General features: G+C 31.1%; 2 protein-coding genes and 2 long non-coding RNA genes across 4 annotated transcripts in view; 2 read left to right on the forward strand and 2 right to left on the reverse strand.

The window, feature by feature from the left end:
• Positions 1–239: 239 nt before the first annotated feature.
• On the forward strand, positions 240–12,315 carry LOC111717110 (uncharacterized). Its single transcript, XM_023492623.1, has 12 exons — positions 240–400; positions 1,397–1,483; positions 3,805–3,868; positions 5,531–5,578; positions 6,770–6,866; positions 7,256–7,310; positions 8,392–8,464; positions 9,797–9,852; positions 10,519–10,608; positions 11,558–11,640; positions 11,974–12,066; positions 12,173–12,315. Exons 2-12 carry the CDS (start codon positions 1,416–1,418, stop codon positions 12,298–12,300), a joined length of 855 nt encoding a protein of 284 aa, XP_023348391.1. The 5' UTR covers positions 240–400; positions 1,397–1,415; the 3' UTR covers positions 12,301–12,315.
• A 1,929-nt stretch (positions 12,316–14,244) lies between these two features.
• Positions 14,245–17,539, forward strand: LOC111716986 (uncharacterized). The gene is made up of 2 exons (XR_002768643.1): positions 14,245–14,348; positions 17,217–17,539. It is a non-coding gene; the product is annotated as an uncharacterized LOC111716986 (long non-coding RNA).
• A 2,098-nt stretch (positions 17,540–19,637) lies between these two features.
• Positions 19,638–22,014, reverse strand: LOC111716993 (uncharacterized). The gene is made up of 2 exons (XR_002768644.1): positions 21,975–22,014; positions 19,638–19,699 (listed from the first exon to the last, which is right to left on the reverse strand). It is a non-coding gene; the product is annotated as an uncharacterized LOC111716993 (long non-coding RNA).
• A 2,978-nt stretch (positions 22,015–24,992) lies between these two features.
• LOC111716580 (uncharacterized) overlaps positions 24,993–26,643 on the reverse strand; it is a 42,443-nt gene continuing 40,792 nt past the window's right edge. The window contains exons 25-26 of the mRNA XM_023492066.1: positions 25,761–25,825; positions 24,993–25,406 (exon numbers count right to left, since the gene is read on the reverse strand). Of these exons, the coding sequence (XP_023347834.1) occupies positions 25,319–25,406; positions 25,761–25,825 (153 nt within the window). The 3' untranslated portion in view covers positions 24,993–25,318. The remainder of the gene's footprint in view (positions 25,407–25,760; positions 25,826–26,643) is intronic.

Here is a 26,643-nt window from a genome sequence, read left to right on the forward strand (position 1 = left end):
CTACTAAACTCAGGTTTTTACTGTACACATTGCATTAAAGGGTCTACTAAACTCAGGTTTTTGATTCCTTTATCTTTGCAACCTGATGATGTCGTAGACCTTAGATATTCCAAACCATTAATTCTGTTAGATTAAAGATCAGGTTGCAAAGATAAATGGATTAAACAAATTGAGTTTATTGCAATAAATTAATTTCTTTACGCGGTTTGTCCCTTTAAGTAAAGGATGAATATATTAAATGCTCCGTAATATCCTGCTCTGAGTTCTGGTTTCAGATCCTAGCAGATTATCCAGTATATCCTATATACACTGCTGCAGTTCTACACCCAACCCAGAGCAACACCCAGAGACACGTCCTACACCGTCAAACACACACTTCAGACACTCAGCTAGATTTCAAGTGAAAATAAATCCAAGATTGTAGAAACCTAACTAAGCCTATACAATGCAAAATTCTCAGCATTTCGGGTTTGAGAGAGAGGCCCCGCTGCATAATTCAAGCCTATTTCAAGCAGTGCATTACAAACCTGGTATCCAGCCAGTTATATGCAGTTTCAAATAGGCTTTACACCGGGGACACTCAGCTGATTTAGCTCTTTAAAATCCGCAAAAACAAAAGTACAAGAATGAATGTGTACGGTTTACGTAACAGTGTTCACGTCACACGAGAGATTTTTTTTATCAAACATCGTTATCGTGTGAAATATCTTGAACAGTTTTTTTATATCAGCATTTAATTTGAACAAAAGCCATTTTTAATTTGACTGAAAAATAGGTAGGTAAATTACTTATCAAGGTGAACATAGTATAAGACACATCGTGAAACCTAAGTTTTGATAGATTAGTGAAAAGATTATTAATTTAACTTATTCTTATAGTGCAGTGGTTAAAATTTGCGCTTAGTATAAACAAAGAGATTAGAATATATATTAGAGTGGAATTTACTTGAAAAAATTGTAAAACGGCCATTTTGTTGTACTGTTTCCATATTACAGGTGTACTTCACATATTTGCATATAATTTGTGAACATTTACATGATTTGTACACTTTGAACTCCCTTTCAGGCTGAAAGGGACTGACAAAATTCATACCGAGGGATTTTCTAAATTCCACTCTAATATATATTCTATTCTCTTTCAGTATAAGGGATGCAAATAAACTGAGTTGTTGACACATTTGTCATTCCTAAATCTTTGCAACCCGGTGTCGCAAACCTTTGATACTTTAGTCTATGAATTGTGCTAGAAAAATTATCAAAGTTTAAAAAGTAAAAGGGTTACACGAGCAAATTGCCAAGATATAGGTATTATATAATGTCAGAGTTAGTGACAAGAGATTGGTGCTATCAGGATTAGGAACAAATAGTGCAATTTTATTCCGCTGTATTGTTTTTAGATTTGAAAAGAAGACAACGATGTCTGGACTAGAGAAATGGGAAGATCTAATGTGGGACAGGGTTCCTCATCTAGTAAAATATACCAGGTATAAACGGAATTTACAGAAAATTATAAATTTTCCAGAATTTCGGGAGTTTACTGAATATTTCGGAATAGCGTTACGTTTCTTTTTCATTATGGTGCAGTAAAAATACTAATACACGTAGCTAATCCTGTATATGGCTCTTGTAAAATATCAAAAACTTTTACATAGCCACCGCTATAAAATATTAAATTTCGATTATCTGCATGGTATTATATAGGCGAAAGAAATGGAGTAATTGCAACAAACTTTGTTTTTCTAATCCCTATATTTTTGAAACCCAATGTCTTAGACCTTAGATATTTAAAAATATGAGTTATACTAGATCAAATTATCTAAGTTGGAAATTTCGAAGGTTTCCACTATCAGAGCTGAAAACTTTAGAATGATGGATATCAAGATTAATGATTAAACTCCTGGTTTTACTGAACCCGAGATTATTTTAATACGCATTGGATATCCAAGAAAGAAGTTTAAAATTGAGAGTGTCACTGTCATGTTAAGATGTACTCTTTAACTTTTGAAAACCGGTTTTTATTTCTGGTGTTGATGGTGTCATATCAATTGAACTAAGCATCGAATGAACGAAAGTAAATTTGGATTAATGTTTATAAAAACTACCGTTTAAAATGATAATAGTCCTAAAATAGGATAAAATATGTTGTTTAATAAATTCATATTAACATGATTAAATTTATATTTGTTTTAATGCTCTAAAAGCCGGATTGTGAACAGCTGCCTTTAATTCAATCGGATATTAGTCCAATCGATATAGCATTGTATCTGTTATTGTTATCAAACGTAACTTTTATACAGTAGGGATATCCAAAAAAAGAAGATTAAGAAGAAAATCAAAAGTGCGTACATTGGATAATTAGATTAAGCGATCGTGATTAAGGATAGCTCATTCTAAAGTTTCAGCTCAGGTTCAATTGATAAAGGGATTAGTTTGTGGCAAAGATTCAATTTCTTTCTTGGTGTGAGACAAAAATTTCTTTTATACCTTACAAAAAAAACTAAAAAGGCGTAAAAAACAAATTGGAAGATTTCTATGTTTTAAAGGTTTAAGGTCACTTCCATCCATTGAAATGTTATTGGTAAAAAAAAGTATACAAATTACAGTTTAGGCAAATGTACAAGGGTTGTACTTTATTCGACGATTCTTTTTGTTTTGCCGTAAACGTATTGTCAGTCTGGATTCAATTGAATTGCCTCCCAAAAATGACGCAAGTATTTAAATGTTAAACTTAAAAGTTTGACAACGATTTAAGTAATTCAGACAATTTTTATCATAAATGCATTAAGTACTGATGAAGACTAATGGATGACAGGCCGAATCTGAGACTAAATCAAGTAAAATAATTAATAACATCTTGCAAACCAAGTTTTTAGCAAATAAAAGCGTTTGATAAGGTTAATATGTCCGACATCCTTTATCAGTCAAAGGAATAAAGGATAATACAAATAGATTGCAAATAGAACAAAAAAAATAGAAAAAAATAAAATAGAACAAAATATAATAGAACAAAATAAAATAGAACAAAATAAAATAGAACAAAATAAAATAGCATAAAATAAAACAGAACAAAATAAAATAAAACAAAATAAAATAGAACAAAATAAAATAGAGCAAAATAAAATAGAACAAAATAAAACAGAACAAAATAAAATAGAACAAAATAAAATAGAACAAAATAAAATAGAACAAAATAAAATAGAACAAAATAAAATAGAATAAAATAAAACAGAACAAAATAAAATAGAACAAAATAAAATAGAGCAAAATAAAATAGAACAAAATAAAACAGAACAAAATAAAATAAAACAAAATAAAATAGAACAAAATAAAATAGAACAAAAAATAGAACAAAATAAAATAGAACAAAATAAAATAGAACAAAATAAAATAGAGCAAAATAAAATAGAACAAAATAAAATAAAACAAAATAAAATGGAACAAAATAAAATAAAACAAAATAAAATAGAACAAAATAAAATAGAACAAAATAAAATAGAACAAAATAAAATAGAACAAAATAAAATAGAACAAAATAAAATAGAGCAAAATAAATGTTCAAAAATAATTTACATACTTGAACAATTCTAGATCCATAATACTAATACATTATGCACGTTATATCTCATATTTTTACTTTGTTACATTAACAAAAGAGCTGATGCCAGATTAACTATTTTTTAATTAGCTAAACATTTAAACCTTCATGAACAATGTTGAAATATCGTTCAATTAGTTTTGCAAATTCTAGCTCAAGTCGGTTATATTAATGGAAAATATTTTTAAAAATTAATTTTATTTATTCTAGAACCTCGTTGGACTGGGTTGATAGTTACGTAAAACTAACCTTTGGACTTCAAAAACTTCACAAGGTCAGATAAAAAATATTAAGAAATAAAAATAAGTTTGAAGTTTGAATGGAAAATACGGTAATAAGAAATGAAGTAACAGATATCACAATTTTACAATTGTCGATGATTTTACTTTAAATCCTTATTTTGAAATTATATTTCTTATCATGACGTTTTAATGTAAGCTGTTCAGCTGATAAATATGCAAATTATTCATTGAACTTATAAATACATATTGATTCAGCAAAAGTAACAATGTATTCTCGTTAACTGTAGTAGACTTTGACATCTACCATTAGCTAAGGGTGTGAACCCATTCTTGTTGACTGAAGTAGATTTTGACATCTACTATTAGCAAAGGGTGTGAACCCATACTTATTATATTTATTAATTACATTAAATAGGAAACCCTTCAGGATAAATAATCATTTTATGAAAACCTTTTACAAGATCAAGATTTTCTTTTTATCAATTAAGAGAGGGAAGAGCATTAAGGAGTTTTTGGAATTAGGAACACAAATAAATCATTCTCAGAGAGATGATCTTAGGGTCCAAAAGATCTAAGTTTGGAACAGTTGTATATGGGGATATCGAGATCAATGCTTGATCTTGATCTTTTGTTAAAGGGAGTGTTCGCGAAAAATGAAAGGGGGTATAGGCTTAATGCGATAAAGAAGCGCATTTTATCGCTACTAATCTTACTTCTATCTGTTGCGTCTATAAGGAGAAAATTGTTAAAGACGTCTCATACCGAAGAGCGTAGCGCCCATACAAAATGAGGAAGTTGGAACATACGACTTAGACCGTAAAAAAATCAAATTAATATCAAACAAATCATTCAGATATTACAAACTATAGTCTTCGATTATCTTTCGCAACATTTGTATATATTTGATATTTCATACTAGTTTTGATTTTTTTTTTGAAATAATATTTAGCTTACAACTTGTTTTCGAACATTCCTGGAAAATATGAAAATGTCGTCTTCATTACCAAAAATCCTCGAAACAGGAATAAACGTTTTTATAAGTAACTCTCAGATCATAACAATTAAAACATATTATGAAAAATCAACTATATATAAATGTGGCGAAAGATAATCGATGACTTTAGGTTGTAATATCTGAATGATTTGTTTGAAATTAAATTGATTTTTTTACGGTCTAAGTCGTATGTTGCAATTTTCTCAATTTGTATGGACGCCATGTTATTCGGTATGAGACGTCTCCTTATAGACGCAACAGATAGAAGTAAGATTAGTTGCAATCAAAAGCGCTTTTTTATCGCATTAAGCCTATACCCCCTTTCATTTTTCGCAAACACTCCCTTTAATCTGCAGATTAATTTAATCATTTTTCGATATTTCTTGTTGTTAATTTATTTAAATGTTACTAAAGTGTCCAAGTCTAAATCAGTCATACTGCAATTCAAAAAATGTTATTTATTATTGTGATGTATTTTTGTATATTTGTAAACAAACTTCAGAACCTTGTTAATTGTGGATTACAAGAAACCCCTGTAGAACTAATGGTTCCAGGAATCCACAAAGTGCCTTGAGCTGAAAATCTCCGAAATTATGAACAACCGTCAACAAAAGAGTAAAATGAACTACAGGGGGGGGGGGGTTATAGTTAAAGCAAGTGATGTCATATCTTTAACATATTTGGATTTATCAATGTTTAGGATTACTCCAAAGGTTTGATGAAACTAGTGAAATTACAACGAGACAAGGTGATTATTTTTCAGGGCTAGATATTTTCCTAAACTAAATTTTGATGATTTTATTGGAAAACTAGCGTTGCCAAGGGTACTTATAGTTACTTCCACCGGTTACCCGCACTTGGTCGATTTTTACCGGGAAATAAAGTCGATCCACTCAACTTAGATTTTCAAAACAAGATTAAGAACATTTACGTGACTCTCTCGATTTTCCCCATTCAAATTTGAGGCAAATCAGTCCAGGGGTTCCCGAGTAAAAATTGGACAAACAAACAGAGAGACAGACAAACAGACATTACAACTTTATATATAGCTAAAGAAAAATATTAGAAGATTTTGTTTGCTTACAGTAGATTTTATTTCAAAAACTTAAAATACACTCTAGATTTTTTCTGGCTTTAAAGGTCAGCAACATTTTAAACTTTAATCAAACTGTAAAATTGTATAATAAACATCAAAGTTGGCATTTATTAAAAAGAAAGTGTTTACTACCAACAAATTATAATTTTCTGATACCTAGATATCTTTACAACCTGATGTTGCACACATTTGATATTTCAAACACTGAATTCTGGTATATCAAATATTTTAAGTATAAATTGTTAAAGTTTGCACCATTCGGTTGCAAAGATATAGGGATTAGAAAATTAAAGTTTGTTGCAAGAAAAATCATTTATCCAACAAACGTCAAAACTGATGATCGAACCGATTGGGCCAATTTATTTTGAAGAAAAACATGACTCCAGTTAAGTTTGAAGTATTTTGAAAATTTGATTGTCCATAAACCTTCCCTGGGGTCACGTGAGGTCGCATAAAAAATTTGTCGTTTTGACGTTTTCTGGATACAAACAAACAGACACCCAAGCAAAGTTATATATAGATCAAATCTGTTCATGAAAATATGTGGAAGGAATGATGACATGACATCATCTAGTGATCTAAATTTCTACTACCCAGAAAAAAGCACTTTATCATATTACAATGTTGAATGTATTGCTCACAGTGGACTAGGGTAAATTTGAATTAGAACCGGACCGACCCCTTGTACCGGCCTAAGTGACGCGCGGCAATACCCGCCCCACCTTATCCAATGTCATGGCCCGGTTTCAACTTTGATGGCGCGGCCCGACTTTTTACAGTACCCAGTCTATCATAGGCCTATTTGACCTATCCCTGCACTAGCTTAGTTTATTGTGTGCTTAGGGTGTGGACGGGAGAAGTATGGGTAAATGCTGGGTAGGTGTTATCGGACATCTTGGTACAGTCTCAGAGAAACATAAACAACTAGCAACGGTTTTAGGTAAACAACTTACAGCTTTAGTTAATTGCAGTACGTTTGTTAAAGGGATTTTAAACGTGGTTTAAGTGATCGTTTTTTTTTCACAAAGTGTGTTAATTTTTACTGCTGCAACAATCCAAAAGTAATATTTTTAGAGAAACCTTAATTTAAAGTAATCAATTTTAGGAAGACAAACATGAATTTCTCATTCATCCTTGACCAGGCAACGGATTTTAAGTTTTCTGTTGTGAATCTGACAATCCGCTCTATAAAGTACCACTGTGCAATATTATTTTATTCTAAATCTTATTATATTGCGCATTTAAAATTATTTCGCAGATTAGCACACTGAAAATTGGACATCAAAATTAAATATTTTCAATTTTGGATTTTGAATGAATTTTGTTCAGGTGATGTAGGACGGAAATATCAAGATGAAGCTGAGTTGCTGTTAGAAGAGCAAAAGTATGTAAATGGAATTGAGTTTTTGCAATAAAGTTTTCTAATCCTTAAAAATTTGCAACCTTATGGTGTAAAGCTTATTTGATCTATCATAATTCATGGTTTGAAAATGTCTAGGGTCTACAATATTGGGTTGCGGTTGCAAAGATATAAGGATTAGAAAATTAGAGTTAGTAATAATAAAAATAATAAAAAAAACGACTTGTGAATGAGAACACAACATTTCCTCATGAACATTTCAGGCTCAATAATATAAAAATGTTTTGTCAGATGATTTAAAAACAATCTGTTGCATTGTAAGTAATATAATAAGAAGACGACTTTATAAATAACAAATTTTATCTTGCTTTTGCTTCAAACTTTAGTTCTATTTAGAAAATAGTAATCTTTAAATTGGCTTGTTTTGAGGTTAGTAAATAATGCCAATTAAATTTTAAGATAATTTATCATAAATTAAATACCACTTAAAGCTTATTAAAACTTAATTAATATTAAACACTGCAGTGCTAAAAACTTTAATTTGCATCACAGAAAGATGAGAAGAAGATATTTCAGTACTGTTATGAAATACAAAATCTTGTTTCTAGAGAAATTTAATCTTTAATTAAGAATTTAATCTCACCAAAATTCAAATATTTTCTAGATTTTAAATTCAACGTTAGTTAAAATTTTTTTTTATTTTTTTGTACTAGATTAATCTTTAAAAATATTTTTGTTCTTTTAGGTTTTTTGATATGTTTGATACATTTCTTGAATTTAATATTGCAATTTAAGAGTAAACTCTACAAAATTAACGCTATTTGCCACAAATACAGGGATTTCTAAAATGTGGTTTTCCTGCCTGTTTTGTACCTTTCAAATTAACAGAAATATCTGAACTCGCTGTCGTAAATGGAACCTTTTAATTTGATGTGAATAACGACTCATTCTTTTAAACTGTGTTATTGCAGCTGATTTAAATTTCCATGATCTCTTATATCAGGTACCGAAACGGATTAAACTAATCCATCAGACCACGAAAAATATTGATTAGCGATTTCTAAAAGTTTTAACAATACAAAAGTTTTGAGCTCTGTTTATCTAGACAACTGGAGCAGACTAGTAGGAGAAAACAAACTGAACTGGATTCCTCTATTCTACTGCTGGAAAAATCTAAGGAATCACCAACTTTTAAAATGATAATGAAAGTAATTTTATAGTTACCCCCCCCCCCCCATTCTAAAAGTAGTATGATCCGAGCCGGTACAACATGTACGTACTGTACATGCATTTACTCGTACTGTTCGGACTACACAGTGGAAAGAATTATAATGTAAACTATATACAGAAACGCCCAACTCAGATATACGCAAATTGTGTACTGTACACTGTGGGAGGAATGTAAACAAACCCAGTGCCCCCACAGAAGTTGAAGGGAAAGGACTAAAACTCGGATGTGATATTACAGCCTAACAAAAAACAAGTTAATATATCAAGTTAGAGCGAATACATAAGATTTTTGGCTTTCTGGTCAATATGGAAAATACAATAGCAATATATTCTTATTCCACCCCTTTGGCCTTTTCCCTCAAAAATGATGCGTTGCCCCTGAATTCTTTGTTTTGTTCTCCTCCCACTGCAGTACACAGATTTGACGCATGAAATATGGCGGTTCCTGGTCTATATATTTCTTGGTTATTTCAGAGATGTGCACGCATTTTTTGTACTGCAGTGTGATGTCTCTGGGCGGTAAAGTAAACACAAGACGAATATCACAGCCTGACATGGGACCCATCTTTCACATTAAAAAATCAATGAATTCTAATCATAGGAAATAATTATGTAATTATCAAAATTATCTAAATTAAATGCTTTTGTCCTCCTCGGATACTAAGGAACACTGATTCATCTATTCTTGTTTACAAACACCGCCCAGAGAAAACTGGTTTCCATATCTACGCAGAGAATACGCAACAGCAATTAACTTTCCTTGCATTATTACCTTGACCCTGTGTAAAGTTGACCCAGCACGTAATGTATCCTGGCAAGATCACGGTGCCACTAAATCCTCCATTTTTGTAAACCTCGAGAAAAAGTTTTAAGTTTTTTTTTTTTTAAACGTTATTTAGAAATATTTACAATTATCTCATTATCAGATTTAGTATACAGCACTTTCCTTTTGTGTTAATACTTAAAATTACACTTTGATTTTCTGAAAAACTTAAATTCGGATTCGAGAATCATTCAAAAAAGTTGAAATAGATGAATTATGGACGAAGAATTTTCGTGTTTAAACTTGTTAATCTTTAAAATTGTTCTTTCAATTATTTCATGAGACATTTTTGCCCGTAAGTACACAAAATAGACATTATTTACATTATTTTAAAGCATATTTATCTTTCAACTGCTCAAGTTTGAAGCCACTCAAATTTCAGTTTTAACAAACGAAACTCTAAACTCTAAACATCTTGAAAAATTCTAAAAATCTTGAAGAATTGGTGAATTCTTAGGAGAAGTTTTTTCGTCGTCAAATTGATGCTGAAAGATCAGACGATGCCCTTCTCAGGTTTGTAAATGTAAATATTAATAAAAATTTTGTTTAAAATTTTTTTCCCGGCAGTTGCCTTCTCAGCTTTCAGTAAACCGGTTTACATGATTTTTTCTGTTACTCCTTTCCAACTAAAGCTAGAAATAGGTTAATTGTAATTCTGAAAGGTACATGTCTAGGGATCCAAAAAGTTAGGATGGTTTAGCAGAGTTAAACAAAAGGCGTTGCGATACATTAAAGTAAACCCGGTCTTGAAATTTGATGCCTAACTTTTATAGCTCTCTGGGTCTCTGTGATATCAGGAGTACAAGATGGCGCCAATTAAATATTTATCTATATATAAAGTTGTAATCTCTGTTTGTCTGTTTGTTTGTTTGTACGATCTTAACTCTTAACCGATTTGCCGTAAATGTTGATTGGGGAACTCGGGAGAACCACGGAAATGATCTTAGCTTGGTTTTGAGATTCTAAGTTCACTATAGTTTCAGTAGAAGTAAATATTTCTATTCACTGATAGCGCCGATTGAAGGATTCATATCTCTAATTGGATAATGAGATAGATAGAAAGATAGGCGGGAGTAATTATGACTACCCCGGGCAACGCTGGGTTCTCAAGCTAGTATCTGTATCTCCCTGGTTTCAGGAGTGCAAGATGGTGCCAATCCATTAATTATAATAATATAGGAGTGACGAGGATGATAGAATGCCTAAAGAAGAATTGGATAAACTACGGGATCTAGCAGATGAGAAGAAAACTAAATATAACAAAGCCAGGTTTATACTTAACATTAATCTCACCTAGCTGTATTTGCACCAGCCAAAACTGGGATTCATCGTTATAGAAAATCACTTTTTAATTGCAAAGTAATTATGTATTTGCCACAAAGTCAAATTGTCTAATTCCTCTATCTTTTTAAACTGATGGTGTTTAAAAATTAGACTATTCTAATCTAACAGAATTCAAAGTATGGAATATATAGGGTCTCCGAAACTAGATATTTAAAGAAAGAGCTATAAAAGGGATTTATAAGAATAAGAGTACAGAGATCCAAATATATTAGTGCACACACTATACCCATGGGAGCAAATGATTGATCTCGAAATCCCTAAGATTTACATCTGGATTATAGTGGATTGAACATATTAATCATTATATTACAGAGAGGAATATGATTACTTGAAGTAATTATTTAGTGAATACAGTGGATCTCTAAAAAAGTTTAGGGTATCATTAAAAATAGTTTACTTTCAAATTACAAGACATCTAAAAATTATAAAATAATAAAGAAGACAGCGATATCGCCTCTGTTTTCTGGTCCCCCTGTATAATCCCTTTATAAATTTACTGGGAGGAATATATCAACTTTATATATTTACAGGGATGAATATATCTCCTTTATATATTTACAGGGAGGAATATATCTTCTTTATATATTTACAGGGAGTAATATATATCTCCTTTATATATTTACAGGGAGGAATATATTTACTTTATATATTTAGAAGGAGTAATATATCTACTGTATATATTTACAGGGAGGAATATATCTCCTTTATATATTTACAGGGAGGAATATATTTACTTTATGTATTTAGAGGGAGTAATATATCTACTGTATATATTTACAGGGAGGAATATATCTACTTTTTATATTTACAGGGAGGAATATATCTACTTTATATATTTACAGGGAGGAATATATCTACTTTAATATATTTACAGGGAGGAATATATCTCCCAGCTGAAAACTACAAACTCCCTCCAGAGAGATTTCTATGAGGACACTTGGCCTAATATTATCTCAGGTTAATAATAACTGTAATAATAATGATACTTGGCCTAATATTATCTCAGATTAATAATAACTGTAATAATAATAATACTTGGCCTAATATTATCTCAGGTTAATAATAACTGTAATAATAATAATACTTGGCCTAATATTATCTCAGGTTAATAATAACTGAAATAATAATGATACCTGGCCTAATATTATCTTAGGTTAATAATAATTGTAATAATAATGATACCTGGCCTAATATTATCTTAGGTTAATAATAACTGTAATAATAATGATACCTGGCCTAATATTATCACATTCTCATGTTGATAAATACTGTAATTATAATGATACCTAGGTATGAGGGGGGTAGCGGAGAGGAGTGTAGAGTGTATTATCTCATTATTAAGAAGATTGGATCTACTTGCACAAGAGGAGTGGGGAGACTTTGGTAAAATTAATTCCATAAGATTATTTTTTATCACAATGCATCGTTAATGTTTCTTAAATTGTTAATTAATTTTTTCCAACACGGGCTTCAATCTTAATTCTTTTAGGAATAATTGCTGAAGAAATGGAGGCCGGGATCGAAGACGACTTTGAGAATTTTCTCCACTGGGTAAAATCCGGAAATCAACATCCACAAGATTTCTGCTTTGAGGATTCTTTTAAACCAGGTGCTTAATTTTAGCTTTAATGTTTTTAATGTCTCTGTACGTGAGTACAAAAGTTTTTAAAATTAAATAAAAGCAAAAAACTACCAATTTCAGTAACATTAATAGTTTATGAAAAAAATATGGCGGATCTTTAAGAAGAAAAAAGTCCATAAACATCCACGCATTGACACCATGGTGCAGTTTTATTTGCTCATGTTCTGACAATAGAGCAGAACTAATGAAAGGAAAAGATAATAAAAGGAAAAACTAATAAAAACAAATGAATTGCAAATCAAGCAACGGAGGAAGAACATCAATGGTGATTCAATGTCACAGAATTTGGATCGTTTTTAATAAATAGTTTTTTTTTATATTTTCGTGTTTTCGCAAACCCTTTTTTACATGAAGTTTATTAAGTCCAAAATATCATTCTATCTGAGCTTGGTTATATCAATCTAGATCTTAGTTTATATACATCCAGTCCCTCATCATGTTGGATCGTGTTAAAGCTTTAAATGGAGTGACCGGCTATGTAAGGTAGTTGTCGTTACTTAATAATAAAAAAACTAATTCTGAAAACGTATCCATCTCCAAAGTAGGAGTTTTGAACGTCGAATTTGCACACTGAAACTCAGGATCTACAGATCTTTAAAAAGTTTAATATGTCTCAAATGAATCCGAAAGAACACTGCATACTCAGTTCAACTACCTTACATAGCCGGTCACTCCCTTTAAATGGCAATATCCGGGACTAATCAGAAAATCTAAAAAAAATTGTTGAAAATTGTATTATGCTGATATAAAGGTTTGCATGCAGAAAATACAGGGTTTTTTGAGTATTATGTGCGTATTTTGGCGTTAAAGCTTGGAGATAATCTATTATGATATGGGACGCTCTGTATTTTATATATATATATGTTAGCTATACCTGGCCAAACGGCGGGACCAAATTCGCTGAAATATTTTGAGGGAACCCATGGATACCCTATGGGTCACATATGCTAAAAAAAAACTTTTAAAAAATTCTTCAGAAATTTAACTTTTTTTCAAAGTTCTGAGTTCACCTATACAATTGATAGTCTTATAGAACTTCGATAAAGACTGAGTGTGCGTTGTGTGTGCAAAACAATAGTGTGAGTGTGTGTTGTGTGTGCCAAACAATAGTGTGAGTGTGTGTTGTGTGTGCCAAACAATAGTGTGAGTGTGTGTTGTGTGTGCCAAACAATAGTGTGAGTGTGTGTTGTGTGTGCCAAACAATAGTGTGAGTGTGTGTTGTGTGTGCCAAACAATAGTGTGAGTGTGTGTTGTGTGTGCCAAACAATAGTGTGAGTGTGTGTTGTGTGTGCCAAACAATAGTGTGAGTGTGTGTTGTGTGTGCCAAACAATAGTGTGAGTGTGTGTTGTGTGTGCCAAACAATAGTGTGAGTGTGTGTTGTGTGTGCCAAACAATAATNAATAATAAATTAAAATAATTATGTAAAGATTTCAATAAGAACTGAAAACGTAAATCAGAAATTTTTTTTTAAAGATTATGATCTCCTCTTCTAATGAAGGAGGCTGAAAATACGTGGAACTTGCTTTCAAACAGCTTCATATACAGGGTGTCCCTCGAAACATGACAGTTGGTAAATAGTTTAGAATATTATATTTAAGCAAAAGATTTTTTTAAACCAAATAAACTGCTAAAAGCCTTTAATATCTAATACAGTGTATGGAGGACGACATTCAAAACTATTTACCAACTATCATGTTTCATGGGACACCCTGTATCTAGTTGGGCGTTTGTTAGCCCTAGCTGGCCAAACGGCTGGACCAAATTCGCTGAAATATTTTGAGGGAACCCGTGGGTACCCTATGGGTCACATAGGTTAAAAAACTCCAAAAAAAAAATAATGTAATTCTCAGTTGCAAACCCCAGCAAAATCTTCAAGTCGACATTTAATAGTCTTCTAATGTCTTCTTATATTTGAGTTTAAGTGTATATTAATTCTTTCAGATTATCCCACTCTCCCCTGGGTGGAGGACGAGGATTTGGAAGCCGACTTTCATTACGGAGTCAATCTCAGAGTACTGACAGGTTCGGAGTATTTTTGTTGGAAAAATCCGCAAAAAAAATCCATGAGAAAAATTTAGAAGACAAAAAATACAAAACGTCACAAATACTAATGCATGGGAAACGACATGTCCGAATTTACAACAGTAAAATTAAAAGCTTTGTACAATCAAGAAGGAATATTACATCTATATCTATAATTTTGAAAATTATTTTGAAATTATTTTGTAGAAAACAAAATAGAAGTATATCAGCTGGGGCTGGATCTTAGCTATCTGTCATTGTACAGGGTGTCCCAAGAAACATGACAGTTGGTGAATAGTTTTGAATGTCTTCTTCCAGACACTGTATTATATATTGAAGACTTGTTGTGAAGTTTATTTAGTTAAAAAGTCTTTGCTAAAATATATTTTACTTTGAAATAAATTTTACCATAATACGGCTTTCATACACTATTTTTTATTAGTATCTTTAGTATCAAGCAACTTAAAAATCATAGAAGAAGACATTTCAAACTATTCACCAACTGTCATGTTTCGTGGGACACCCTGTATATTAGCCTCAGTGAACACTTAGGACAGTTTACTGATAAAGGTTATTAAGAGATTATGGCCTATTCATACAGTACAAACATCAAATATGCAGTACGCTTTCGGAGTTTTGTACAGAGCGTCCCATATCATCTTAGATTATCTCCAATCTTTAACTCCAAAATAAACACAAGAAAATTTTTATTTATGGTATACTCAATTTTACAAAATGATTTATTCTTCTTAAAATTTCTTATCAGTCCTGAAAAGCGTAATTTTGACCCATTGACGATCTAATATGATATGGGACACCCTGTATCTTCAATTTTACTCAGTTTTTCTCAGAACAGTTTATTAAGGATGAAATTTTGCTCTGTAAAATACTGTAATAGTACGTCTTCATGTGAAAATGCAATAAAAGAGCAGTGGATTGCAATAGTCAAATGGAAAAAAAAAAAATGCTATAGAAGTCCCTATGGTAAAAATCTATGGAACAATGCTGAATTCTGATTATTTCCTCCATTGTTTCAATAGCAAACTCCGCAAGTCACATTCCAGAGACATCACGATTAAAATAATCTACTTTCAAAGAGAAAATTATCTATTGCCTTTGTAATCAAACAGAGCTTTAAGGGTATTTAACGGATGCGTAATACAGTTTTATTAAGTTTTTTGGATTGAAAACCTATTTCTGCGTAAGTAAAAAATATAATCAGAAATCACCCCCAAGTAATGTAATATTCAGATTGACCTTTGAAAGTGGAGTATTTGGCCTGTACATAGGGTTGTTAGTCGTTTTTGAAAACGATCGTTAAACGATCGTTTTTTTTCGTTTTCAAAAACGATCGTTTTGTTTTCGGAAAAAAACAATCGTTTTTAAAAACAACCCACTCGTTTTGAACTTTTAGAAAACGAATAGCGATCGTTTTTGAAAACGATCGTTTTTATTAAAAAGATTTTTTTATACGATTGTTTTTTAAAAAAAAACAATCGTTTTTGAAAAAACGATAGTTTTTGAAAAAATTTTTTATTGACAATCATGTTAACGATTGTTAACGAAGAGTCGTCGTTAACGATTGTTAACGAAGGGTCGTCGTTAACGATCGTTAACGAAAGGTCATCGTTAACGATCGTTAACGAAGGGTTGTCGTTAACGATCGTTAACGAAACGACGAACTTTATCAAAACGGTCGTTTTTGGAAAAAAATTACATGCAACTTTATTGACTGTCGTTTTACATTAAGTTTAACAGTTGTGGGGGAGTTAAAACTCCTTGATATTTTCTTAAAAACTTCTCAATGATAAGTACAAATGCCCTTCAGGTCGGTTTCCTCTTTTCGTTAACGATTGTTAACGAAAGGGTTGTCGTTAACGATCGTTAAAGAAGGGTCGTCGTTAACGATCGTTAACGAAGGTTGTCATTAACGATCGTTAACGAAGGGTCGTCGTTAACGATCGTTAACGAAGGTCCGTCGTTAACGATCGTTAATGAAGGGTCGTCTTTAACGATCGTTAACGAAACGACGAATTTTATAAAAATGATCGTTTTAAAAAACGATCGTTCTTAAAAACTAGCGTTTTGAAAAAAGATCGTTTTAAAAACGACAATTTAAAAAAAAAACTTTTTAAGAAACGATCGTTTTTAAAAACGATTGTTTCGTTTTCTATTTTTCGTCGTCGTTTTCATAACGAAACTATCGTTTTTCTGAAAAATGAAAACGTTAACATCCCTACCTGTACAATTAGTAAAGGTACATCATCACATTATATACAATAACCTCGTTAAATTAAAGCATGCATTTACTCAAGGAGAATTGAATAGAAGGAGGGGGCGATAGGGTTTCCGTACACTTTGCTGTGACGTTTTTGGACTGCTTAAGAACCAGTTTTTGCGTAACAACAATAATAAAGATTGTAAACAATAACACAAATGATAAACAGACATCTGGAATCTCTGGCGCGTTAAATGAAGATTCACCGTATATACTAACTTATGTTTGTTTACATTAGATCGGCTGCCTTTGTTATTGTTGTTACGCAAAAACTAGTTCTTCAGCAGTCCAAAAACGTCACAGCAAAGTGTACGGAAACCCTATCGAAACTCTATTCAATTCTTCTTGCATTAAATACATTCTAAGCTTAAAAGCCAACATTTTGGTTATACAAAGAATTCAAGGGTAAGTGAATCGGGCGTACCCCCTCTTTTTTTAAAAGAGGGTCTAATTGTAACCTAGTGGTGTAAACCTCAAAGTGTGATTTTTTGATAATGCAGTGTATACTAATTCGAAATATCAGGTTGAAAAGATATAAATAAGGATTTGAAAACTTAAAGACTTTAAGGAGAAAATTGTTTATTTTTCAGGACGAGTCCCAGGTTCCTCTCCGCCAGGATTCCTCCCCGGAGTAGTACTCCGATCAACTACAGGATAGATGATATCAAGGAGCAAGAAGAGCAGGAGGAACATGAGGAGCAGAACCAATCCGTCTCCGAACTTGAACAAAGCCGAGGGGAACCGGATAAAAGCAGGGAAAGCTCAGAGATTAATGGAAATTATGACGGCTCAGAGCAGAACAAAACCACGAAAAATTCTCCACTTGAAGACGACATTCAGAATTCAAAAATTAAAAATGAGTCAAAATCATTTGATACAGCTCACGCGGGAACAAACGGATTTGCGAAGGAAACCAAACACGTAGAAAACGGAACAGTTCGTAAGAGTTATGATGACAGTATGAATCCTTTCATGGATGAATATGATGAATGATATGTTTAAAAGGAAAATTCTAAATTTATTAATACATAGGTGCACAACACCTACATTATTCCAAGGTATTAATGCAAGGAAGGTTAATTGCGGTCGCGTATACTCTGCGTACATATTAAAACCAGTTCTCTCTTGGCGGACTTTGTAAACAAGAATAGATGCATCAGTGTTCGTTTTGTATCCGAGGAGGTCAAAAGCATTTAATTTTAATGATTTTGAAAATTCACATAATAGTTTCCAATGACGAGAGCATTTCATAATTTTTTTTGTGAAAATGGATTCCCTGTCAGATTGTGACATCCATCTTGTGTTTACTTTCCGCCCAAAGACAGTACACTGCAGTACAAAAAATGTGTACACCTCTGAAATAACTTTCCTTGCATTAGTACCTTGCATTATTCTTTTTGAATGTCGTCATCTAGTTTTTAATTTAAAACTGCGAGTGGAGCATACAATTTGATCATTTAAAATTCTCAACAAATGTGAAAATCATCAGAAAAACTTTAAGTGAGTAAAGTTTAGTGAAAGCTGAAATATGTGATATTAATATTGGCAGTTTTAACATATAAGCACTATAGGTAATACATCAACTTTCATGTTTTGTAAACTGAAATTTACAGGACAAAAACAGGGATAAACATTGAAATAGGCTTTTCCTTACATTGATTCTGATTCAAAGCATTTTTTACAACAATTAAATGTCCATTGTCCAATGTCCATTCATCCATGTTTAGGAATTGATTCATTTCCACAAACTCTGATTTTCTATAAATCCTTATATCTTAGCAACTATGAATTCTGTTAGATCAATTAATCTAAATTTTAAAATTTAAAAGGTTTACACCATCAGGTGCAAAGATATATAGATTTGTGGCAAGGACTCAATTCCTTTATTTAATGAATAATTGAATTCAGTTTCATTAAAATACAAAAACATTTAAATAAAAAATGAATGATTTTTAGAAAACTATTTTTATCATCTTTTAGGATTTAGGATAAAACAAATTACCTTTGAAATGCATAAACCCCTGAGACCAATTTTAAAAAGTGCTTTCATCTCATCTCAGAATTTTTCCGGAGATTAAAGTTTTAAAGAAAACGATTTATGTTTAAAAATGTCCATCCACATTGTAACTTGCATTTTGTCCAGTACATTGAAGTAAAGAACAATAATGTTCAGTGCAGGAAAGTACAGGGAAATGCAGTACAGTACTGGGGATAGGTCAGCATGGAAAAGTACTCCGCAGTACAGAAAAGTACTTTGCATTACAGAAAAGTACTCCGCAGTACAGAAAAGTACTCCGCATTACAGAGAAGTACTTTGCATTACAGAAAAGTAAAGAAACAAGTGTTTTCCCAGATATACAAACAAAAAATGCTTTTTTCAAATCTTTTTTAAAATCAAATTTTCAATATCCTTGGAAGTTTTAAACATATCAAAAACAATTTGGCCCTTTAATTTATATTTTATAATACCTTTATAATACTTTTTAAACAAAAGAACAATTTTTCCGAAAAATGATGATCTTTTACTGTACGAGCATTCTTTCAATCTTTGGAATGTAATAAATGTATTATAAATGTTAAACATTTTAAGTTAAATTTGGAAAAAATAGGAAAATAAAATGAAGTTTATTAATATTTAAAATAGCCTTAAATGTAAATTTCAAGGGTAAAACAGCTTTTTTTATTTATTAATTGTTCATTTATCTTTAACTTTAGTTTCTTGAAAATTTACTTAGTTTAGAATATACTTTTTGTCAGTGTCTGAATTTAACAAATTTTGCATTTCGTTACTAAATAATAATTAAACCTTATACATACATTAAATTCATTGTAAAGCTCTATAATATACTCAAAAATTGTAAATAGTTGTACATAAAATGTTGTGCCAATACTCAAAAATTGTAGTCATAAAACAATATTTGCACATTTTTCGCTTCCATCGCATACGTAGTAATTGTACATAAAGATAAATTTACATGAAAAAATATATATTAGCTTCTAATTTAAAAACATTTAATTACAAAAAATTATTTATTCAGATTTACATTTTGTGCATATAGCAGCGCTCAAAGACCTAAATAAAAATTTAATAATCCCACGATCAAAAAATAAAATTTTTTAACAAAATTTCCATTGCGTTTTGCTTAAGAATCTAAGATTTTCATCGTTTATGTACTGCAGTTAAACCCTGAATTTCGGAGACATCATCAGAATTTATAAAATGTCGTCTTGACAATTTTCCAATGTGGTTTACCTCTAGAAATCATACAACAAGGATAGCATACCTAAGTGTCAGTAATTGTGAAAATAAAGATATATGCGGTTTTAAAGAGCTCCATATAACTCATCAATTTAAAAATAAATATCAGCGGCATTCCATTCTCGATAGGGTTAGAAAAAGACATTTTAAAAATTCTTACGATATCTCCGAAATTCAGGATTAAACTGTATTTATATATTCGATCACGATTGTATCTTATTAACTTTATTGAAATCTGTCGAAAAGGGTAAAATACGATATGTAAGTGAAGGATTATTTTACAAATAGTTTTGTTTCATAAAACGTGCCGGGTCGACTTTTCACTGGTTAGCCTGAGGCCGAATTTATATAATTTGATCGGCGGTTTAAATTTGAGACACAGTTCAAATATGGTTGGTTCCACTTAAAATTGCATAATATAATTCAAGATTTTAGCCGGCACTCAATTGAAACCGGTTTTGGCAGATTCGAGACTTGGTTCAAATTCATTAAATTCGGACTTTGACTAGACAGAACGACTGAATGCATATACAGTACTTGTTGTACCGGCGCGCAGATAATGCAACTTTCAGACCAAGATTGGCTTCAATCAAATAAGAATTTTAAACAGTTTAAGAATAGACTTTTTTTGTGAATTCTAAAATATTGATAATATGTGTATTATCAAAAAAGTGAACGATATATTTAATTTTTTTGTGTGTAAAAATTCAGGAAAATGTTTTATGAAATTGAAAAAAACTCTTTCCGCTATGGGATTTTCCTCTCAGAGAGTTGAGAAAGGGCAATATATAGTGCACAGAGTAGATATTTAGAGAGGTTCAGTGTACTGGGTACAGCAGGCAAGCTGGGCAAAACTGTACAATTTTAGAAAAATTGTACAGTTTGTGTACGTATTCTTAAAAACAAGTTATTTTTTCAGTGCTTCCTTTGTTCTTTATTTTCTGTTTTAATATTTAATGTCCCCTTGAGTGATTAAATAAAGAGGTTGAAACTGATATTGTAAAGAACCATTTAACATTGTGATTTGTATATATTACGTTAAAGGAAGTGTTCGCGAAAAATGAAAGTGGGTATAATCCTGTAAAGTTTTCATTTGAAGAGTCACATGCACCGATTCACAACATGTTTCGCGACCAAAATCTGGGAAAAGGGGAGTGTTCGCGTAAAATGAAAGGGGGAGGCTTAATGCGATAAAAAAGCGCTTTTGATCGCTACTAATCTTACTTCTCGCTGTTGCGTCTATAAGGAGAAAATTGTTAAAAACGACTCACACCGTAGTTGATTTTTCATAATATGTTTTAATTGTTATGATCTGAGAGTTACTTATAAAAACATTTATTCCTGTTTCGAGGATTTTTGGTAATGAAGACGACATTTTAATATTTTCCAGGAATGTTCGAAAACAAGTTGTAAGCTAAATATTATTTAAAAAAATAAAATCAAAACATATTATGAAAAATCAAATATTTACAAATGTGGCGAAAGATAATCGATGACTATAGGTTGTAATATCTGAATGATTTGTTTGAAATTAAATAATTTTTTTACGGTCTAAGTCGTATGTTGCATCTTTCTGAATTTGTATGGACACTACGTTCTTCGGTATTTGTCGTTTTTAACAATTTTCTCCTTTTAGACGCAACTGATAGAAGTAAGATTAGTATATATTTAATGGTAGTCTTTTATAGTAAAATTGATTTCAAAGTAAAATATATTTGAGTATAAGATGCCAAAAGTTAATATATGGCAGTCATATTATAGTAAAATTGATTTCAAAGTAAAATATATTTAAGCAAAATATTTTCTTGAACGAATAAAAATGCAAAAAATCTATCTATCTAATATCTATTACAGTATATAGAAGAAGACATTCCAAATTATTTACCAACTGTCATGTTTCGTGGGACACCCTGTACACTTGCCTCAATCCCAAATCTTTTAATCCGTATATCTTTGAAGTCGGATGTCGTAAGCTGTGTATTTTTGCTAGAAAAAATAAACACAATTCGAAGTATTAAAGTTTTACCAAAAACTTGAGATTAGAAAATTAGATTTTTCAGTTTCTTTAAAACAGGCCTAGAACTATTACCTGACTCGAAATCCAACAGAAAAACGCTTGCTTTCCCCTGTCAAAAAAAAATCTAATTCAAGTTTTAAAAGTTGGATTTTTACTCTCACAGAATGTAATCTAGTTAAAGTGCTAAAGGGATGATGATTATGTTTTTTTTTAAAGAAACCTTGATCTAAAAAACTAATTCAATATCCTTAGCAAACTGCGGTTGCAAGTTTTTCAAGCAAATAACAAGTTGATTTATAAAGCAGAAAGAAGAAAATAATGGCGTCCAATATGGTTGCATATCTAATTAGGATGAAATGAGATTTAAAGGGATTGTAGGAGTAATTTCATGCGACACTAGCTTCATTTATAGTGAAAGGTCCGACTCACAAGGGTACTTTTTAAATAAAAAATTAGATATTCATGTTTTAGTTATTGAAAACTAATTATTTTAATTTGCGGTTTCTCAACAAAAATGACGTTAACTTCCACATTCACTGGACTACTTTATTAGTCTGCATATATTTTATGCCCTAACGTGGCCAGATTTTAATAAAATAGTTTTATCTCTAAGAATTCGAAACTTTAAAATACATAATAATCGAAGGACGAGGATTCCGAGGTGGCTCGCACGAAAAAATTAGCAGAATGTGGCTCGGACGAGAAATTGTTGTGTCTGATCATCCTCCCCTCATTTAATAGGCTCATAATTTTGTTCAAAAACTTGAAATATAATTTTTTGCCTAGAATCCGTCTTCCTGATACTTGACCCAGGACTAGAAGATACAGGATTAAGATACAAATACAAAAGATTCTTCTCATTCTTTTCTAAACTTAAAGGATTTCATTTTTAAAGGAAATGAGGATAAAATCTTAATATGCGAAGACAAATATTTGCATTATCCACTCTCAGAAAAATTAGAACCAGTGGAAAAATTTAAGCCCCGAGGGATTCAACCACTTTAAAGGAAAGTTACAAAAAGTTTGTTTTTGGTTTGCTTGAATTTTCCTTGAATCCTCCTAATCTAAAAACTTATTTAAACCTGCTCTTTACAAATGTTTATTTATTTCAGGCGACTTTATTGAAAAATTATCTGTTGTCTTTGTACCTTTTTTGGGTTAATTAATTTCCATTTTCAATTAATATGTCGTAGGAGGAAAGAAAACTTTTATTTACAAAGAAACCAGAATGACAAAATATATAATTTGTTGATTGAAATAGTATCGTCATCACTCGGAACTATAGCTTTTTTACGCTATAATTCTATTTAATATTTTCACTTACTCTAGCTTTAAGCCTTGTTTGGCACTAACATTAAAGCCTACTATAATACCCACACGTAAAATTAGTCTTAAAAAAGCTAAACATCTTTATTTTATCAAGAAAAAATAGAATTTTTTTTTTAAAATAATAAAAATAATAAATTTTTTTTTTATGTTATGCCAAAACGGCTGAACCGATCGGGCCAATTTTTTGTGGTAACTAACACAGAACCCAGGCTCGAAATAGAAAATTTTGCCAGAAAAAAATGTCGATCTTTTGAAATTTTATAAATCCATTAAAGGGACTGTAGGAGTGTAGACCCTTTATATTGATAGATTGGAATTTCTAATTTACAACGTTGCCCTTAAAAGCTCTGACTGATCAGACACGAATTAGATATCTTTGTTTTTAATTTTGAAAATGATTATTTTTTCTACAAAAGTGAAAACAATGTAGGAATTATCAGAATTAAACACTTTTTAATCTAGTGCCCGACGTTGCCCGGGGAATAAAAAATGGAATTTTAAAAGAAAAAAATTTGATTAAAAAAATTTTTGAAATTTTTTTGAAGTGCCCGGCGTTGCCTGTGGAATTAAAAAACACTGGAAAACAATTCGAATTTTGAAAAAAATGTCGAATTTTTCCCGAAATATTTTCTATACAGGCATATGTCTCCTCAAAAAACTTCAGCCAATTCGGTTCAAGCTATATAGCTAACATGTAAATTTTCTTTGTTAAATGAAAATATAAAGTTGAACATGGAATGGAGATTATGTAAATATATATATATATATATATATATATATGAACGAAGAGCTTTATTATTAAGACCACACTTAAAAAAGAACACTGGACAACTGAATGTCCTACACCTGTTTTCTTCAATATTCATAAACTATATATATTATCTATATCAACATAAATATAAGAAAAACACTTGTTTAAAATTATTATTAATAAATGACATTTTCCACCTTGACATGGGAATATTCATTCGTATTCTTTTACGTCTCCTAAGTAATGGAAGTCCGTGAAATCAGTAAATGACGTCACTAATCCATACACTCGCCTCTGTAATCAGTGACGTACATTGGAGCACATCGAGAGTAGTAAACAACCTTACTAAACAATCTTGGTTTGAATATGTGTTGTTCTTGTATCTAAACTGGGCCGACCTGATCTGGGCATTCTTAAGTATCTTCACTGTTTTTAACTATATAATATTATTCTTTACAATAATTTGAAAACAGAGAACAGTTTAATTAATCACAAATCCAACCTTGGTCGGATCTGCAAGCTAAGAAATGCTTTATTTTTCTATAATGTAAATGTCTACGGCTACTAAAAAGTATAATGAAAAGGACTGTAAGCGAAATTTTAAGTGTAAAGAAGGCAATGCTGAATTCGCAACGGTACCCTTATAACCTGTTTGTGTTCATCGAGTACAGAGATATGTGTGTATAAACTTATTGAAACCCATTTGTATTCAGCTGCACATTCCGGTATGTTCTGCGTACAGTCTGTACTGAACACAGCGCACACTAGAATATTTTGATAATCTTTTCTGAACTGAAAACTTTAGAATGGGATATCCTTAATTCCAATCAGTTAATCAAATTACATATTTACAGCACAGTTAAAATGCACGCAATTAAGATGTACGTCATTATATATTACATGATTAAGCTAATTATATTACATATTTACAGCACAAATGATTGTGATTAAACTAATCATGCTCCGTATTTAGCTGAAGCGCAGTTCAAATAAATAATGTGTTTTACGTCGAGGTTTTATAAATGTTTATTAGTAATAATGTACAACATGGTTCAGGTTTACATATATCATGTTACCCGATATTTATTACAAATTTCTGGATTTAAAAAAAATTGGAGGGGGTGGTTATTAATAGTTTTAGGTTGAATGGTTAGAATGGCCAAAGATAGGGTGGTTAAGTTTCTGTTTTGGGGCAGGGGGTGTTATCCAACTTTAATAGTATGAAGATAGGGTTAAGTTTACTGTTTAGGGTAGGGGGTAGGATTATGAAATTAGAATGGTATGAAGATAGGGTTAAGTTTTCTGTTTGGGGTAGGGGGGGGGGAGGATTATAAAACTAGAATGGTATGAAGATAGGATTAAGTTTTCTGTCCCCTCTAACATGTTTGTATTGATTCCAGTCCAATATACTTGATTGCTCCACTCTAAATATAAAATTATTAAAAAATATATAAACATTTTTTATTTTACAACGGTAACCATAAAATATCTTTGTCAGATTAATTATGAATTAGATATCCAAGTTTTTCTGAAATAGTTAAATTCGAATTTCTTGCTTATAAGAAACAATTGAGAAATAAACAATTTTTGAGTCAGAAAATCGACGTTGTCTTCCACAGTTTTTATCGATTAGGGTTTCAAGGATAACGTTGTAAATCGGACATTGCTAAATATCTTTGTATGGAGGGTCACTAAAAATTACGTTTACAGTCCCTTTAAAATCTATTCATCTTAACAGAAAAATTTTAGACATCGCAAACAATTTTAAAATTGTTTGCCTGCATAATCCTGCTTGAAGACCTTTCACGATATCATTCTGCATCAATCTTTCATCTTGTCCAACCTAAATAGTTTTCAATGTAAAGATATCATTTTGTGTCAATCTTTCATTTTGTCCAACCTAAATAGTTTTCAATACAAAGATATCATTTTGTATCAATCTTTCATCTTGTCCAACCTAAATAGTTTTCAATACAAAGTTATCATTTTGTATCAATCTCTCATCTTGTCCAACCTTAATAGTTTTCAATACAAAGATATTATTTTGTATCAATCTTTCATCTTGTCCAACCTAAATAGTTTTCAATACAAAGATATCATTTTGTATCAATCTTTCATCTTGTCCAACCTAAATAGTTTTCAATACAAAGATATCATTTTGTATCAATCTCTCATCTTGTCCAACCTAAATAGTTTTCGATACAAAGATATTATTTTGTGTCAATCGCTCATCTTGTCCAACCTTTAAAACCTATTTGCTCTGTATTAAAATCAAACGCTTATAAGATTAGTCAAATATATGGTCTTTATATTTCACAGTTTTAAGGGCCCCACTTTGGGTGTATGCTAATTTTTTCATGCTAAACTTTATGAAGAGCGCAAAAGTTATATTATGATGTATTTTAATGTTCTTAACTTAGTTGATCAAATTCTAGCTTTTCATTATTGTCTATTCGATGTTTATTCGATGAGTATTCAGATATCATAATGAAATTTAGATTTTGCTCCAAACTCTGATTGTCTTATTCAACCTGAGGGCGAATTTAATGAATTAAAGCCGCGGCTTAAATTTGAGCCGCGACTCAAATATGGTTGGTTTCACTTCAAATTGTATTCATTGTTTCAAGATTTAAGCCAGCGCTCAATCGAAACCGGTTTATG

This window comes from Eurytemora carolleeae, unplaced genomic scaffold, assembly GCF_000591075.1.
Source record: "Eurytemora carolleeae unplaced genomic scaffold, Eaff_2.0 scaffold1, whole genome shotgun sequence".
NCBI classification, from domain to species: Eukaryota; Metazoa; Arthropoda; class Copepoda; order Calanoida; family Temoridae; genus Eurytemora; species Eurytemora carolleeae.